The following is a 16974-nucleotide window of genomic DNA, read 5'->3' on the forward strand; positions in this document are numbered from 1 at the left end:
TAAAAGGCCTTAAGCAAGTAATTGCTCCATCTTTTTACTTGTTCATAGACACTGATTGATTGTGCATCAGGTTTGATATTCATTGCAGTGTTGGATTGAATTTGATTCTTGTTTGTTATTGTTGCATTTATCTTGATGAAGGCATCATATTACTTGGACTTCAATCATGAGACTGCAGCAGAATGAACATCTGACTTTGAGTCATAGTCATACAGCACAGAAACTGACCCTTCAGCCCAACTTGTCCATGCTGACAAAGTTTCCTAAACTGATCTAGTCCCATATGTCACTAAGCTTTCCTATCCATTTAACCTGTCTAAATGTCTTTTACATGTTATAGTTGTAATTGTACTTGCCTCTACTACTTCCTCTGGCATCTCATTCCATATACTGTACACCGTCCTCTGTGTAAAAAAGTTGTCCCTCAGGTCCCTTTTTATACATTTCTCCTCTCACTTTAAACCTATGTCCTCTAGTTTTGGACTCCCCTACCTACATTGGCTATTCACCCTATCAATGCCCCTTCTGATTTTATAAACCTTTATATGTTCACAGCTTCTTGTACAACAGGGCAAAAAATGTCCCAGTCTATCCAGCCTCTCATTATAATTCAAAATCTCCAGTCTTTTTGGCATCTTTATTGAACCCTTTCCAGTTTAATAACATCCTTCCTGTAACAGGGCAACCAGAACTGTACGCAGTACTCCAAATGTGGCCTTACCAATGTCTTGTACAGCCATTATATAATGTTCCAATCCTGTATTCAGTTCTCTGACTGGTGAAGGCAAGGGTGCAAAACACCTTCTTCACCACCTTGTCTGTCTGTGACACAACTTTCAAGGAGCTATGTACCAGCACCCTTAGATTTCTCTGTTTGACAACACTCCTCAGGACCCTACCATTAACTGTGTAAGTCTTACCATGGTTTGTCGTAACAAAATGCAACACCTCATATTTATTAAATTCCATCTGCCATTTCTCAGCCAACTGGCCCAGTTGATCAAGACCCTATTGTACTCTTAGATGATCATGTTCACTGTTCGCTATATCACCAATTTTATGGTGTGATCCGCAAACTTACTAAGCATGCCTCTTAAATTCTCATCCAAATTGGTTAAATAAATGACAAACAAAAGTGAACCCAGAATTAATCCTTGCGGTACACCGCTGTTCTGAATAACAACCCGCTACCACCACCCTCTGTCTCCTACCATCAAGCTAATTTTGTATTCAGTTGGCTAGCTCTTCCTGGATCCCATGTGATCTAAACTTAGTAACCAGTCTACCATGCAGAACCTTGTTGAAGGCCTTGCTAAAGTCCATATAGACAAAGTCTGCCACTCTATCTTCTTGGTCACCTCTTCAAAAACTCAATCAGGTTTGTGAGACATGATTTCCCATGCACAAAGCCGTGCTGGCTGTCCCTAATTAGTCCTTGCCTTTCCAAATATATATAAATCCTGTCTCTAAGAACCCCCTCCAACAACTTAGCCACCAATGCCATCAGGCTCGTCAGTCTGTAGTTCTCTGGCTTTTCCTTGCACCCTTTCTTAAATAGTGGCACAACATTAACCACACACCAGTCTTCCAGCACCTGACCCATGGCTTTTGATGATGCAACTTGGGAGCAGGAAAGTTGCCCCTTTCTAAACCAGATCATGTCAATGTCAGTTGTAATAATACTCTGCCTGGGATTGATTACTTCATTATATACTAGTCAGCCTTGGGCCTCCTCTGATTTCACACTGCACCCAGTATCTAGATACGGTTTTTGAATAATTCTAAGTTTGTATCTTCTTTCACTGATCCTTTTGTTGTCTAACTGTTCACTATGAGCAGCTGTCAAAAAAAAAGTGTCCTACCTATCTTAGCTCATGCAACATGCAAGGGACATTAGTCTACAACATTGCATAGGGATTTACAAAGTTGTGCTGAGACAGTTGCTGAGGATTTGAGCACAAGCTTAACACAGTCTGTGTATTTTAAACAATTTATTTGTTTTGAGATTTAAAAACTATCTACAATTAAACATTTGCAAGCCTAAAAATAAAAGCATCTTTGCTTTTTAGAAATCATGGGAATTAATTTCACATGGATGGCATTAAGTGATTGAAATATTTTCGTCTGACACATGTATCAGGTGCTGGGGGAGTACTCCTACCTCAAAACAGAAACCAAACCAGAAGATATCATAGAAAAACTGCACTGTTTACTCGGGAAATATTGTGTAAGCTCAGAGACAAAAGCCTGGATCTTGAGTGCAATTACCAAACTCTTTTGTCTAACACTGAATGTCAAAGTACTGCCTGAAGTCCTGCAAAGCTATGGCAATTCAATGGATTCTTGTTTAAGACAATGCTCTTTTGAGTTGAAGCAGCTTGTTGAGAACAGAGAAATAATGAACACTGTTTTACCTCTGGATGCAAGTTGCGATGATATTGTGGTAAGTTCCGTGCAGCAATTTTAATTTTCCTTTTACAAAATTAAAATGATTTTGATGGGGCTAAAAGAATCCAGACATGGTTTAATCTTTGGAAATAAAGAATGAATGTTATATTTAAATTAAAAACTGTGTCCAGCTTCCTAATTGGCTCAATTCTCATGTGTAGTTCTTGGTGTAGAACTGAAGTACTGTAAATAGCTCATTAAGATCCCAGGTTTAGTCCCAATGTTAGCAGAAAACAATAAAGTTTTCACATGAAAAAATATTCATGTAGCACCTTTCCCCACCAAGTATGTTTCAAAGTGATCCATGGCTATGGAATTACTTTTGAAATGCCGTTGTCACATTTGTAGCCATGACAGACAATTTCTGTACAATAATGAGATTAGTGCTTTCATAATCTGTTTTAGTGGTATTGATGCAGGGCTTAAGACAACAGAAAAATTTCCTGAATATGTTGGGAGGACAGCCCATTTTATGCGGCAAATCTGGCTTTGGTTTAATGTCCCAGCTGGAAGATAGCACCTCCAGTAATGCAGTGCTTGCTAAGATTATTTCCTTATATCTTGAAGTGAGTTGCTGAACCCTTAGTCATCTTGTTTAAGAGGTGAAGGTGTCCATTGAGGCAAGCTACCAATATTTGCCTTCAGTTTCTGGAATAGAATTGGTTGTGGTTCATGCTCCTCGTGATTATCTGGCTATTCCTGTTGGAAGTTAAACATACTGGATAAGGGTAATGGTACCTGTGACAAGATGATTGCAGAATCAGTTGACATCAGCTTTGTAAGAATGGGATATTTAAATGTGACATTTTGAATTTTACAATGTGAAATTCCAACCAACCCTCGACTCTATATGCAAATGTAACTTTCAATCAGAAGAGTATGATAGTAATTCTGTGACTGAGCTTGTGTTTGCTTGTGTAGGTCGATGCTTCATTATCTTTTCTTGATGGTTTTGTTGCTGAAGCTTTGGGTCATGGTGCTGCACCTTATAAGCCACACCATCAAAGACAGGAAGAGAGGTTGTCGCAAGAGAAAGGTAAAGAAAACAATTTCACTTTAATGATGAGCTGATAGAGCATTGGGATTGACGCACAAATTTAAACATAAGAGAAATGGGGCTTTTACGTTAAATTAAATTCAAAGTAAAAGTCCAACCTCTGGGAGCTTTTTGAAGAAGCAGTAAATCATCAGTAGGCATTTCCCAAAGTCAGGAGGAGACATTAATAAAAGCTGACTTTTAAAACATTGATGAAAGAAAACTTGATTTTGTATTATAGTAGTCATCAGAATCCAAGGAGACAAACTTAATGTCTATTTTCAGAGCCTTGTTTAAACTGTGTAGTAAAGAGATTATAATGATTCTCTTAAAATGATATTCAATTGGATGCTTTTCCAGATAAGGGGAAAATTACAGCAACAGGTTTTTAAAATGTCTTCTTTCCTAGAATATGGGTGTTGCTGGCAAGGTCAGTGCTTGTTACTCATCTTCCATTGCCTTTGAACTGAGTGGCTTGCTGTGCTGTTGCAGAGGGCATTTAAGTGTCAGCCATTTTGGTATGAGACTGGATTCACCTGTCGAGTCAAAAAAGGTGGCAAAAGCATGGCAGTTCAAGCAGTTTCCGAGGAGCAGGAGAGTCAAAGTTTCAGACATTAGCCCTTCATCGATTCCTGATGAAGGACTTATGCCTGAAACGTCAACTTTCCGGCTCCTCGGATGCTGACTGACCTGTTGTGCCTTTCCAGCACTACGCGTTTTGACTCTGACTGTCTAGCATCTGCAGTCCTCACTTTCTCCTGGATTCACCTGTAGGCCAGGTAAGGATGGGATACCTTCCCTGAAGCGTGTTAATGAGTCAGATGGATTTTTAACACGATTGACAATGGTGTTATGGCAACCATTACTGAGACTAGCTTTCAGTTCCAGAAATTAGTGAATTTAAATTCTTCCAGCTGCCATGGTGGGATTTGCAACCATATATTGGACCTCGGGAGTACCAGTTCATTGACATTACTATGAAGCACAGCCTCCCCCTACCTTCAAGTAATTGATTGATATTGCTATTGAGATTTTCCCTTGCTTTAGATTCTCATTTTTACAATATATATAGCCTTGTAATGAAATGAAATCCATACTTTGTAATATTAAATTATCCAGGGAAGCAGAACTCTGGATTCAACTGAAAATGTGCTCCTCATTTGCTGTCAACAATTTGGATTGCCTCTTCAAACTTTTGTGTCCCGAAGTTATTTTCCCTCCTCTGGAAGCAAATAAAAATCCACAGTATTTTTCTTTTTTTAATACTAAGTATAGGAATGTTCTGTGTACCCCACCACTCAAGATATCTGAAACTGGAACTGCTTTTGAGTCATCCGTTTTCTGGGGTTTGCTATTTTGGCATATAGGTGTTCATAGGAAACAGTGTAACAAAATATTTTATCTTTAGAAGATTAGCAGCACTCTATTTGTAGCAGTTTATTGATCAATCCTATGGATGATGAATAGGTGCTTCTGAAATACTGGTCAAGTTGCAGTAAAAGCGTAGAACGAATGGTTCTTTGGACTAGGATCTTTGCCACTACTCCATTAGCAGTTTGATTATTGTTTGAAAGTGTGCAGCACATTTTGTTTTTTTTTTTGGCACCTGTAATAACTTACTGTGATATGATTTCCTAATGCAAAGCTGTTATTGATGCTGACACAGCTGTTGGGTTGGAGAGGAAACATGGAGAAATATAATATCGTCTGGACAATCCAAGCCCTTTGCTGTGAAATATTCTTTTATGTAGTGGGAAGCAAATGTGTAAAATATTTACTTCCTTATAATTAGAATTTTTGATACTGCATCTTCATCAAACCCTGTTCAAATGGCAATAGTTAATTGAATATCTTGGGGTCTGGCAGAAACTGAACATTAGGGACTTTGTTAAATGAAGTTGGTTACTTACCCTGTTCGATTCTAATGCTCTCCCATCCTGTCTGGTCTTAACCTGCTGTTTTCAGTATGTGAACGGAAGCCTAATTTGAATTTTAGTTACAAGTTTGCATTGGGCAACGGTGCTGGGGTTGTGGTCCAATTTAGCCCAGTAATGTAACCTTCACACAATTAAGTCTCGGCTGGAGATGGAAGAAGGCAATCTTGGACCTCCCAGAACCCCATGGTTGAATCTTGTTGTACCTAGCTAAAGCTTTTATGTAGCATCGTAGAGCCATACAGCATGGAAACAGACCCTTCAACTTATCCATGCTGACCAAGTTTCCCAAACTAAACTTGTCCTGTTTGCTCGCATTTGGCCCATATCCCTCTAAACCTTTCCTGTTCGTGTGCCTGTCCAATTGTCTTTTAAATGTTATAACTGTACCTGCATCAACCACTTCCTCTGGCAGTTCATTCCACATACGAACCACCCTAGGTATGAAAAAGTTGTCCCTCGGGTCCCTTATAAATCTTTCTCCTCTCACCTTATATAATGGTGTTATTTTGAAAAATTAAATCAGAGATTGCTTTGAGAGGGAGGACTGACTTCTGGGGGTTAGTTATGACTCATATGAAAAGCTGATGCACAGCTAAGCTTACTAATGACATTTAATTTAATCCACTTTAATAAATTTCTGATTTAAAACCTTTAGTCAATTATATAAGGGTCCTTGAAATCAGTATGTGACTCAGCAGTAAAGCAATCTTTTCAAACAATGATTTGTTTTAAAGAAATTGCTTAGTAGCTTAAGACCTAAACCCATCCCCAGCTAATAAATGCTTTGTCTAGAAAATGGTGAAGTTTGTTTTTTGACATTTGAGTGATTTGCTTTCTTCCCAAGCCGTTTAGCCCATATTGGTGTCTTCAGTATGCAACCTAGTCACTCTTTGTTTACAACTATCCTTGGTTGTATGACATTATGCATCTGCAGACCACAGATCAACCTTTAGATGCCTGTCACCACTCAGTTTCCTTTGAGCTGGGGACAGAGAAGAACATGTAGCTAAACAGCAAAATAAGTGCTGTTCTTTTTGGGACTGTTACATGTGTCAACCTAGCACCTTTTCTGTGGAACCATCATATATCTTACAGACAACATTGAGCAATAAAAGTTGTTTGTTTGGTATTATTCAAAGAAGAGCAGTATTAATTAGGTCTGGTTAATACTGTTAGTAAAATTAGACTTTTCATCTTTTTGACAGTGCAGAGATGTGCGGGTTAGATAGATTGGCCATGCTAAATTGCTCAGTGTCCAGGTATGTGCAGGCTAGGTGGATTAGCTGTGGGAAATGAAGAATTATAGGGATAGAGTAGGGGAGTGGGTTTGGGTGGGATGCTCCTTGGAGGGTCAGTGTGGACTCGATGGTTGAAATGCCTGTTTCCACACTAGGGATTCTATGATTTTCATTCTAGAATTGGGAGATTGCTTTTATCCTGTTTTGAATAGTGCTCATTTGACAGATATTTTAAGATTCATTACCAGTTTTAAGTTTGCACTCTAATGATGCCAACTTAATGCTTAACTATCTGTCGGTTACAAGGCTGGGAAAATGTTGAAAAATTAATAAAATGTGTCTGCTGTTAAAGATTAGTTTAACTGTAACCAAAGATGTGGGGTTCTTAAGTTTCCTTTTCTTGGATTTTGTGGTCATTTATACCAATTCTTTAATGTATTGTATGACTGTGTATTTTGTTTTGAGGCCGTAGGTTAGCTTTCCCAAATTTAAATGCTCTATTGATCAAAGATCAGGATAATTCTCTCCTTTTTTGCCTTAGTCTAACATCCTGTTTAAAGGAAACCAAATTGGTATCATAATTATTGTGCAGACCCAGTGTGGATATATTCTCCTTGACCATATTGGTTTTATTTCATCTAATTTGGGAAGAAGAGAAATTATTAGCCTTGTTAATATTATTGCACCTTTTCATACTTGTCTTCATTCACATGAAAGGATTGTCTTACTGAAGAATAACATACTGTTTCTGTTAATTCTATTGAAATACTTCAGTAAGAATAGGACTTGGCTGTGTTTGGGGAGCTAATTATCAAATATTTGGACAAACAGACTGCACTATATCAAATTAATGGCCCAGAAATTGCTGGAAAGTAATGGCGAATGGACTATGCTTGTTGTTAGTGCTTTAATTAAATAGTAATTTGCACCCCCCCCCCCCCCCAAACAATTGTCCCAGTTTGCTCGGTTAGCCTTGTGAAAATCGATAAACAACATCATTCTGTGAGTCCATAGTGAGTCATAAAATTGGAGGATTTGTACCATTAATGCAAAATAATCTTATAGCTGGCAATTCAAGTTGGAAGCACTGTATTACGGAAATGACTTATAGTCCTGTCATTCCATTCAACATTTGGAGACACCAAACTGGCAGGTCACTTCTACAGGTAGTAAGTAGATTGAGTTTTTAAAAACTTGGCACATATTTTCTAAAACCTTTTGTTGTTTTCTTTATTTGACTCTTCCTTTCACTCTTTATTTATCTTTTGGTATCTTTCTGGTCTTTAATTCAACACATTTCTTTCTCTGTTGTTGAGTCTTTCTTTATCTATCTTTAAACTTTACTGTCGAAGAGAAAGAACATTGGAGCTGGTGTTTGTGAGGCTCAGATTCCCCATTTATGACGCAACACATTTCATCTAGATTACATTCATTATTCAGTAAATGCATTTCACTGAGAGAGAGCGCCACCAAGTGGTAAAGTGGAGCTAAAAGGGATAACATTAGAAGATATAGTTGCTTCTTTGTGACTACATTAACTAGTATTTAAATGTTTCCTGTAAGAAGAGTAAGTGTGGATTTTTGTTTGTTCTAAACAATTTAACTTAACTCAGGTTTATATGTTTAAAGATTTATTACACAAAATCAAAACAACCAACTTTATTTTGCTGCAGTGTTGAACTTTGAGCCATATGGACTAGCTTTTGTTACAAGCCCACAAGCCTCCAGTGTTACTGGAAGGCAGTCACCAGCAGGATTATCCATCGGTTCTGAGATTTCTTGTAACAGCACAGAAGCTGGAATAAAAGAGTAAGTTTAAACTGTTTCAGTAGTTACCAGCCAATGAAAGCATGAATTCTACTTGTTTGATAAGTTATAGTATTAGGTCCATTATATAGATGTAGCCTTTTCTATGGTTATTGTTTGCAGTGCAAAATAGATGTATTTCCAAATTTTTAGGATTGAGATACAACCAGCATTAGTTTTTGAACAAAAGCGTTCTGGACTCACTCATCTTCACAACGGCATTCATATAGTCTTCAGTTATTCTTGAAGAGACTGCCATAAGATACTGGAATCATCCTTTGGAATATTCATGCCTGTTTTTCAATCTATTCTTTACTCAATTTAAAGGTGCAAAGATTGTAACTACCTGCATGTAATTTTAATCACCCACTGTTTAATTACTTGCAAACAGTTGCAACATTTTCTTGTTGGAAATCAATGGACTAGTGTTTATTTAGCTCCCTTTTCCACTTCAGGATGTTTTGAAGTGCTGTACAACCAAATAAAATGCTTTTGAAATGTAGCCGCTGTTAGAATGTAGGTGAATGAGGCAACCAATTCTGACACTGCAATATTGCATTAAACTGCAACAATACAATAACTAAATGATCTGTTCTAATGTTACTTGAGAGCTACACAATTGGCAAACATGCCATTCAGCTCTTGAGATAGTACAATGGGATCTTTTTTGTCTGCGAGAGACCATTTAATACATTTTAAGCTTTCAAAACAAACTTTACTGTTGCAATTATGTAAGTCAAGAAAGTATGTAAGTATTCACATCATAGAGTTATACAGCATTGAAACAGACCCTTCAGTTCAACTCATCCATGCCGAACAAATTTCCCAAACTAAACTTGTCACACGTGCTTTTGTTTGGCCCACATCCCTCTAAATCTTTCCTATTCATGTAGCTGTCCAAATATCTTTTAAATGTTTTAACTGTATCTCACCTCCCACTTCCTCTGGCAGTTTATTCCACATATGAACCACCATCTCTGTGGGAAATGTTGCTGCTCAGATCCCTTTTAAATCTTTCCCCTCTCACCTTAAAATATATGACCTCTAGTTTTGAGTACTTCTACTTTAGGGAAAAGACCTTTGCTATTCACTTTATCTATGCCCCTCATGATTTTATAAATCTCTCTAAGGTCATCCGTCAACCTCCTACACTCCAGTGAAAAAAAGTCCCAGCCTCTCCTCATAACTCAACCCTTCAGTCCTGCTAACATCCTTGTAAGGATCTTATCTGAACCTCCACCAATTTAATAATATCCTTCCGATAGCAGGGCAACGCGAATTATGCACAGTACTCCAAAAGTATCTCAAATGTATAAAAAATGTCAATCTTAAGAAAACAGGTCCTTTGATCTCCTTAGCCTAATTTCTGTACTTTAACAGTTACATACTGATCATTTTAAGTTATTATAAATAAGTTAAGAATTATTTGAAGGGGAAAAGACTGCATAATAAGCAATTACAAATGCATAATAAAGGTAATTATAGCTAATTTCCATTGGAAATTCTAATTAAGTAAGATTTTAACTAAGGTTTCATTCCCTTGATTCTGGTCTATTTCTGGTCTCCTGTTGAATGAAGGACAGGCATTTGCAAATAGTAAGGTATGTAATTGTATGAAGAATTGTTACTGAGTATTGTCACACTTCTATTTGCCTTAGAAGTGATCCTGACAAAAATCTGGGAGCAATTGTTCATCTACTTTATTTACCCTAAAGGTGCAACATTGCAAAAGAGCAGTGTAAATTGAGAATGCAGTGAAAGAGAATGTACCTGTTATATGGCCTCCTACGTTCTTTGGCTGTAAAGTGTTTTCTAAGTAATTCATTGGAATATTTCAAAGTGCAATCAGGGGCAGCACGGTGGCACAGTGGTTAGCAGTGCTGCCTGACAGCGCCAGAGACCCGGGTTCAATTCCTGCTTCCTCTTTGTGGAGTTTGCACATTCTCCCCGTGTCTGTGTGGGTTTCCTCCGGGTTCTCCGGTTTACTCCCACAATCCAAAAATGTGCAGGTTAGGTGAATTGGCCATGCTAAATTGCCCGTAAGAGGTAAATGCTGAAAATGTGTTGCTGGAAAAGCGCAGCAGGTCAGGCAGCATCCAGGGAACAGGAGAATCGACGTTTCGGGCATAAGCCCTTCATAATCTAATCTAACTGCATCTCATAGGTAAATATAAAGTCAGTCTATGGGAAGTGTAATTTATGTAAACATCCCACAAACTTCAGTGTGATTTACAACAGCACAGCTTATTATTTGTGATCGTGGTTGAAGGATTAGGCCAAAGCATCAGGTGAACTTTCATGCACCATTTTGAATAGTGTCTTAGGACCTTGTGTATTTGCTTTTACAAGCAGATGTATCTTGGCTTCAAGTCTGATCCAAAGGACGCTGTCAATGCTGCACTCGAGTGTTCACTTAGAAGTGAGTGCTTAGGTTTCTGGAGTAGATCTTGAACCCATGACCTCCTAATAAAAGCAGATGTGCTTCCACTGAACCAAGGCTGACAAATAGCTTTCAACCAGTACTTACAAATATTAATTGTTCTCCATTATGCAAATCTGTAGTAATCTGTGTACTTAAGTGTTTAAATCTTCTTGTGCAGCCACACATGTGCAACCTGTGTGCATAGCCCATTTTCAGTTGCTGTGTGGCAAGCTGTTTAGAGGAAATGTTGTCTAAAAATGTTGAGATTTCTGTTTTTTTTTTAAAGCAAAGCAATTAAATGCCTACAATACTGATTTCTAACATGGTTGAATAACACAGCTTCAGCCAGTGTTTGGATAAAATGTATTGAATTGTGAACCTGTTTCATTTAGTTCAAATAGTCTTAAGCTGGATGGAGTGAAGAAAGTGTGGGGCAAGGAGGGCTACCTTCGGAAGAAGGAGTCCAAAGTAGAAGCTTTAACAAGTCTCGGTTCTGAAAGTGAAACAACTACAGACACCTCCTCCAAAACTGAAAGAACTGCAACTGTTTCTGCAGAAGAACAGGAAAAGCAGCAGTTGGCATCCTCACTGTTTGTTGGGTTGGGATCCAACAATTTAGTCAGTCTGGTAAGTGAATATTAACATGTTTGTCGACAGTTTCACAAGTAGAATTGTTCTCCAAGCATGAATTACAAAAGCCTCATTGGTATCACTGTTTAAAAGAATTGTCATGTGTCTGTCTCTGGGTTGCTTTTTATAATACATGGTATATTTAAATGACCTGCACTTAAGACTTGTAGGAGGTGAATTATCAGCATTTGTACAACTTTTGAATAATATTGAATTGAATTAGCTTTGTTGTCACGTACTCACGAGTACAGTGAAATGTTTACAAGTTGCTACTTCTGACGCCATCTTAGTAACAAAGGTACCTAGATACAAATTCTTGAGAACAAATTCTTAGGAAAACGTAAATAGAAAAATAAAAAAGTTCAGCAATACAGGCCTTCAAATGTACAAATCATAGTAATAAATTAGAAAAATAAAGAAATAAGTTCAGAATAAGTTCTTCCATGATAATATAACCAAGAAAAAAAAAATGTAATAAGAGAATTTAAGACAAAGTCAACTTAGTCCATTTCACAGCTCTGGGCTTGAGGAGCCAATCCTGTTGGAATCCCAGGCTGGACCCACCACGTTGCCGAAGGAAAGTCAGTCACCAACTGAAGCCACGATAAGGAGACCCAGACCAACCCTGACAAAAACAGCCATCCAGGTCGCCACCAAACCGCCGAAAGTCTCCCAGGCTGGACCAGACGAACCACGTCATTGTGAAGATGCTGCAGAAGCCTCAAGGAAACCTGGGCCGTTGGAATCCTGAGCCTGAACCCACCTTGTCTTTAGCAGCTGCTGAAGCAGCTGAGTCAAAGAACCCACCAGGATGCAACCACAAGAATCAGCCAGATCCACACCACATTCTCTGTTACTGCAACCTATTGGAACCTCTTCCTCACCTAAAGCAGCCAAAAGGCGCCAAGCTGAACTTGACATTGAGTTGGCACTAGGATCGCCTCAACAATGCAGAAGCTGCTGTGATCCTGAACTTGCCTCCGTCACTGCCATGAGTCTGTGCTGCTGGGCTGGCTCAGGGTCCGGAGCGCTGGGCCCGCTCCGCTCGTGGCCTGGAGCGCTGGGCCCGCTCCGCTCGTGGCCTGGAGCGCTGGGCCCGCTCCGCTCGTGGCCTGAAGCGCTGGGCCCGCTCCGCTCGTGGCCTGGAGCGCTGGGCCCGCTCCGCTCGTGGCCTGGAGCGCTGGGCCCGCTCCGCTCGTGGCCTGGAGCGCCGGGCCCGCTCCGCTCGTGGCCTGGAGCGCTGGGCCCGCTCCGCTCGTGGCCTGGAGCGCCGGGCCCGCTCCGCTCGTGGCCTGGATCGCCGGGCCCGCTCCGCCCGTGGCCTGGATCGCCGGGCCCGCTCCGCCCGTGGCCTGGAGCGCCGGGCCCAGTTGGGTCTGGAGCACTGAGCCCGCTTCGCTCGGGGCCTGGAGCACTGAGCCCGCTCCGCTCGGGGCCTGGAGCACTGAGCCCGCTCCGCTCGGGGTCTGGAGCATTGGGCCCAGTTGGGGTCTGCAGCACCAGCCTACTCGCCGATGCTGACGTCATGACTGAGCTCTTCACCAAGACGTAAGTAAAATAAAATAAGGGAGAAAAAACGAGAAAAGAAATGCAGATGGAATGGAGCAGGCCCAGGTTCAGTGCCATCTTACTGTTTTAGTGTTGTTTTGGTAACACTCCTACGTGTAGCACCTGGAGGTATTGTGGAGCAATTTCAGGTGCGATTCTGTGTGGGCTGGTTATAAAGTCTATCAAAATTACAACCATTTTGTGTACTCCAGCTGCACGGTTGGATGTTGAGAATTTGATAGCCGTTACCCATTTCACTGGGCTGTTAATTTAACTGGAAAGTAGATTCTTTGTGTATCTGATCTCCCAAAGTGTAAATTAGAAATAATTAATATTCTCAACACATCAAGTATGCGAACCTTGAAGTGTGATGATCGATAGATCAGATTTTGTTGTTTGGGTTGTATTCTAACGAAAAATCTGAAAGGTCAGGCTTGCATTCACTGCAGTTTAAGAGGTGCCTTGATTGAAATATATATTTATTGATTCAAACATACAACTTCATGAGGTTCTTGACGGGGTCGATGTAGAGAAGTGTTTCCTTTCATGGGAGAATATCAAACTAGGGGTCACCATTTAAAAATCAGAGGTCATCCATTTAAATTAGAGGTGGGGGTTGGCAGTCTTTGAACTCTCTTCCTGAAAAGGTGGTGGAGCAGAGTCCTTGAATGCTTTTAAAGCAGAGGTGGAGCGATTTTTATTATCCTGGGAGTAGAATGTTATTGGGACAGGTGGGATTGCAGATTTCAGGTTACACTCAGATTGGCCATCTTGTTATTGAATGGTGAAGCAGACTTCAGGGGCTGAATGGCCTGCCATTCCTAACTTGTACGATTGGATGTACCTCAAACCAATTGTTTTTTTTGTTCATGCTTTAGAGTTACCCCATGCTGATGACATAAGTTTGTGCCTTCTATTTCACCTCTTGAATTTCTAATGTACTCACATCTTCCCATCACTGGCCATTCTCTTCATAGCACTAGCTGTGTATTATCCTGGGGCGGTGCGGTGGCTCAGTGGTTAGCACTGCTGCCTCAAAACACCAAGGACCCGGTTTCGATTTCAGCTTCAGGCAACGGTGTGGAGTTTGCACATTCCCCCCGTGTTTCCTCCCACGGTCCGAAGATGTGCAGGTCAGGTGAATTGGCCATGCTAAATTGGCCATGCTAAATTGGCCATAGTGCTTAGGTGCATTAGTCAGGGGTAAATATAGGGTAGGGGAATGGGTCTGGATGGGTAACTCTTCGGAGGGTCGGTGTGGACTTGTTGGGCCAAAGGGCCTGTCCCCCTACTATAGGGAATCTAATCTAATCGTATGGAAGAGTGGACTTCGCAACAAGTGACTTTAGTCCCAAAGTAATGCTTTGCTCTCTGGTTCCCAGGACAAAAATGTGACTAATTGAGCCAAACTAATCACCATAGTAGTGAGGCTGATGAAATAGGACAAGTGACTTAAATTTGACTACTTAAGTAAATATATTTTCTTTTGAGATGATCTAATATGACTTTCTGGTTGAAATTAAGAAGCTTATTTGCAAGATGTGCCAAGCATAAGTGGTGATTCTTCAATATAAAATCTCTTTGTTCCAGATGAGTTACGTGCTCCTCAGCAACCCAAGCCGTAATTCCAAATAAAACCTTTAAAGGCTATTTGTGAGGATATTGGCAGAAATTAACCTGTGTAATCACTCCAGGGTCTCGCCAAAAATCTTGCTGTTATAGTTCAAGTAATTGTTAGGACTAATTGCTTAAAATTTATAGTACCTACTCCAAGGTGCTGACTGCCAAGATTTCTTTCACATTAAAACTTCAGATGTTTGCGTACGCTAATAGGGGAATGTATACACAACTTAATCCATTTTTGGATGACTACAAAATCTGTGTGCTAAATATAGTTCACTGACCCATTTGAAATTGCTGCCCGACTTTATGATCTTTCAAGTCTGTTATTAGTAACTATGCAACCAAATAACAAAAATGCTTATTTTTTTTCTGGAAACTAACTACGTTTAGCTCATTGAAATGCTTTAAAATGGAAAATATTTATGCCCTTAGTCAAACTGTTCTAGCTCAGCTACAACACTGGCATCTACCCAGCAATGTGGAAAATGTGCCAAGGTTATAATCCCTGTGCACAAAAGGCAGGACTAATCCAACCTGCAATCACTGCCCCGTCAGATTATATTCTTCAGCAAAATGATGGAGGGTGTCATCACCAGCATTTTCTCAGAAACAACCTACTCACTGATATTCAGTTCGGGTTGTGCCAGGCCCACTCAGCTCCTGACCTCATAGGTTCAGCTGCTTCATCAATGACCTTCCATGGATCATAAGCTTAGAAGTGGGAATATGCAAGTATCAGTGAACAATGTTCAGCACCTTTGCAACTTCTCAGAGACTGGTGCAGTCTATGTTCAAATGATTTGGAGGTGCCAGTGTTGCACTGGGGTGTACAAAGTTAAAAATCACATAATACCAGGTTATATCCAACAAGTTTATTTGGAAGCACTAGCTTTCAGAGCACTGCTCTTTCATTAGGTGGTTGTGGAGTGTAAGATGATAGGACACAGAATTTATTGCAAAAGAGTACAGTGTGATGTAACTGAAATTATATATTGAAAAAGACCTGGATTATTCATTAAGTGTCTCATCTTTTAGAATAGGCATGTTGGTTTCAGTTCTTTCATATGTAAATTCAAGAACTTTCTTAAAGTTACATTCTCAAGTGAACTTTAACAATAGGTACCATGTTGGCCCAGATAATGCATTGAAGGTGTGAGGTGCCCTACTCTCTAGTATCTGTCTCATTCTTGGACATATACATCTCCATCAAGGATGCACGCCTCACTCTACTGCAACCCACGAATAACCTCACGATGCTACACTTCTCCAGCTTCCACCCGAAACATATTAAAACAGCCATCCCCTCCAGACAAACTCTATGCCTACACAAGATCTGTTCAGATGAGGAGGAATGTGATGGGCACTTGGAAGTACTCAAGGATGCCCTTATAAGAATGGGGTATGATGCTCAACTCATCGACCGCCAGTTTCGACGTGCCACAGTGAGAAACTGTAATGACCTTGTCAGGAGACAGATATGAACTGCAACCGACAGGTACTCTTCGTTGCCCGGTACTTCCCAGAAGCCGAAAAACTACATCATCTTCTTCACAGCCTGCACATATTATCAGTGAGGATGAGCACCTTGCCAAGACCTTCCCCATGCCTCCACTTCTCGCCTTTAAATAGCCACCAAACCTCAAACAGATCATTGTTCGCAGCAAACTGCCCGGCTTTCAGGACAACTCCATACAACCTTGACATGGTAGACGCTGCATGACGTGTCAGAGTGTGGACATGGATACCACCATTACATGTGGGGACACCTCCCACCATGTATGTGGCAGGTACTCATGTGATTCAGCCAATGTTGTCTATCTCAGGCAAGGATGTCCTGAGGCGTGGTACATTGGTGAGACCGAGCAGAATAACGGATGAATGGGCACCACACAACAATCAACAGACAGGAGTGTTCCCTCCTAGTCAGAGAACACTTCAGCGGTTTGGGACATTTGACCTCGGGCCTTTGGAAGATCATCCTTCAAAGTGGCCGAGCCGAGGCTGATAGCCAAGTTTGGTATCCATTGGGATGGCCTCAACCGGGATCTTGGGTTCATGTCACACTACAGATGACCCCCATTGCACTATCCACACACACAGACAGACAGGGACACACACACACATGCACACACACTCCTACAGCCACATACACACTCCTACAGACCCATACACTCACGCAGACCCTCTCTCATACACAAGCTCTCTCTCATATGCTCACACACACACTCCCACACTCAGACACACCCTCTCACAGACCTATACCTCTTTGCGCACTCACTCTTTCTC

The 16974-nt window shown here is 40.6% G+C and overlaps 1 protein-coding gene across 2 annotated transcripts in view; it reads left to right on the top strand.

Moving 5' to 3' along the window:
• The window catches only part of ap4e1 (adaptor related protein complex 4 subunit epsilon 1), a 61973-nt gene that overhangs the window by 29555 nt on the left and 15444 nt on the right, over nt 1-16974 (top strand). For both annotated transcript variants that reach the window (XM_043677376.1, XM_043677377.1), the window contains 4 exons: nt 2141-2443; nt 3370-3484; nt 8333-8468; nt 11280-11514. In XM_043677376.1, the coding sequence (XP_043533311.1) occupies nt 2141-2443; nt 3370-3484; nt 8333-8468; nt 11280-11514 (789 nt within the window). The remainder of the gene's footprint in view (nt 1-2140; nt 2444-3369; nt 3485-8332; nt 8469-11279; nt 11515-16974) is intronic.

Source organism: Chiloscyllium plagiosum, chromosome 36, assembly GCF_004010195.1.
Source record: "Chiloscyllium plagiosum isolate BGI_BamShark_2017 chromosome 36, ASM401019v2, whole genome shotgun sequence".
In the NCBI taxonomy this organism is placed as follows: Eukaryota; Metazoa; Chordata; class Chondrichthyes; order Orectolobiformes; family Hemiscylliidae; genus Chiloscyllium; species Chiloscyllium plagiosum.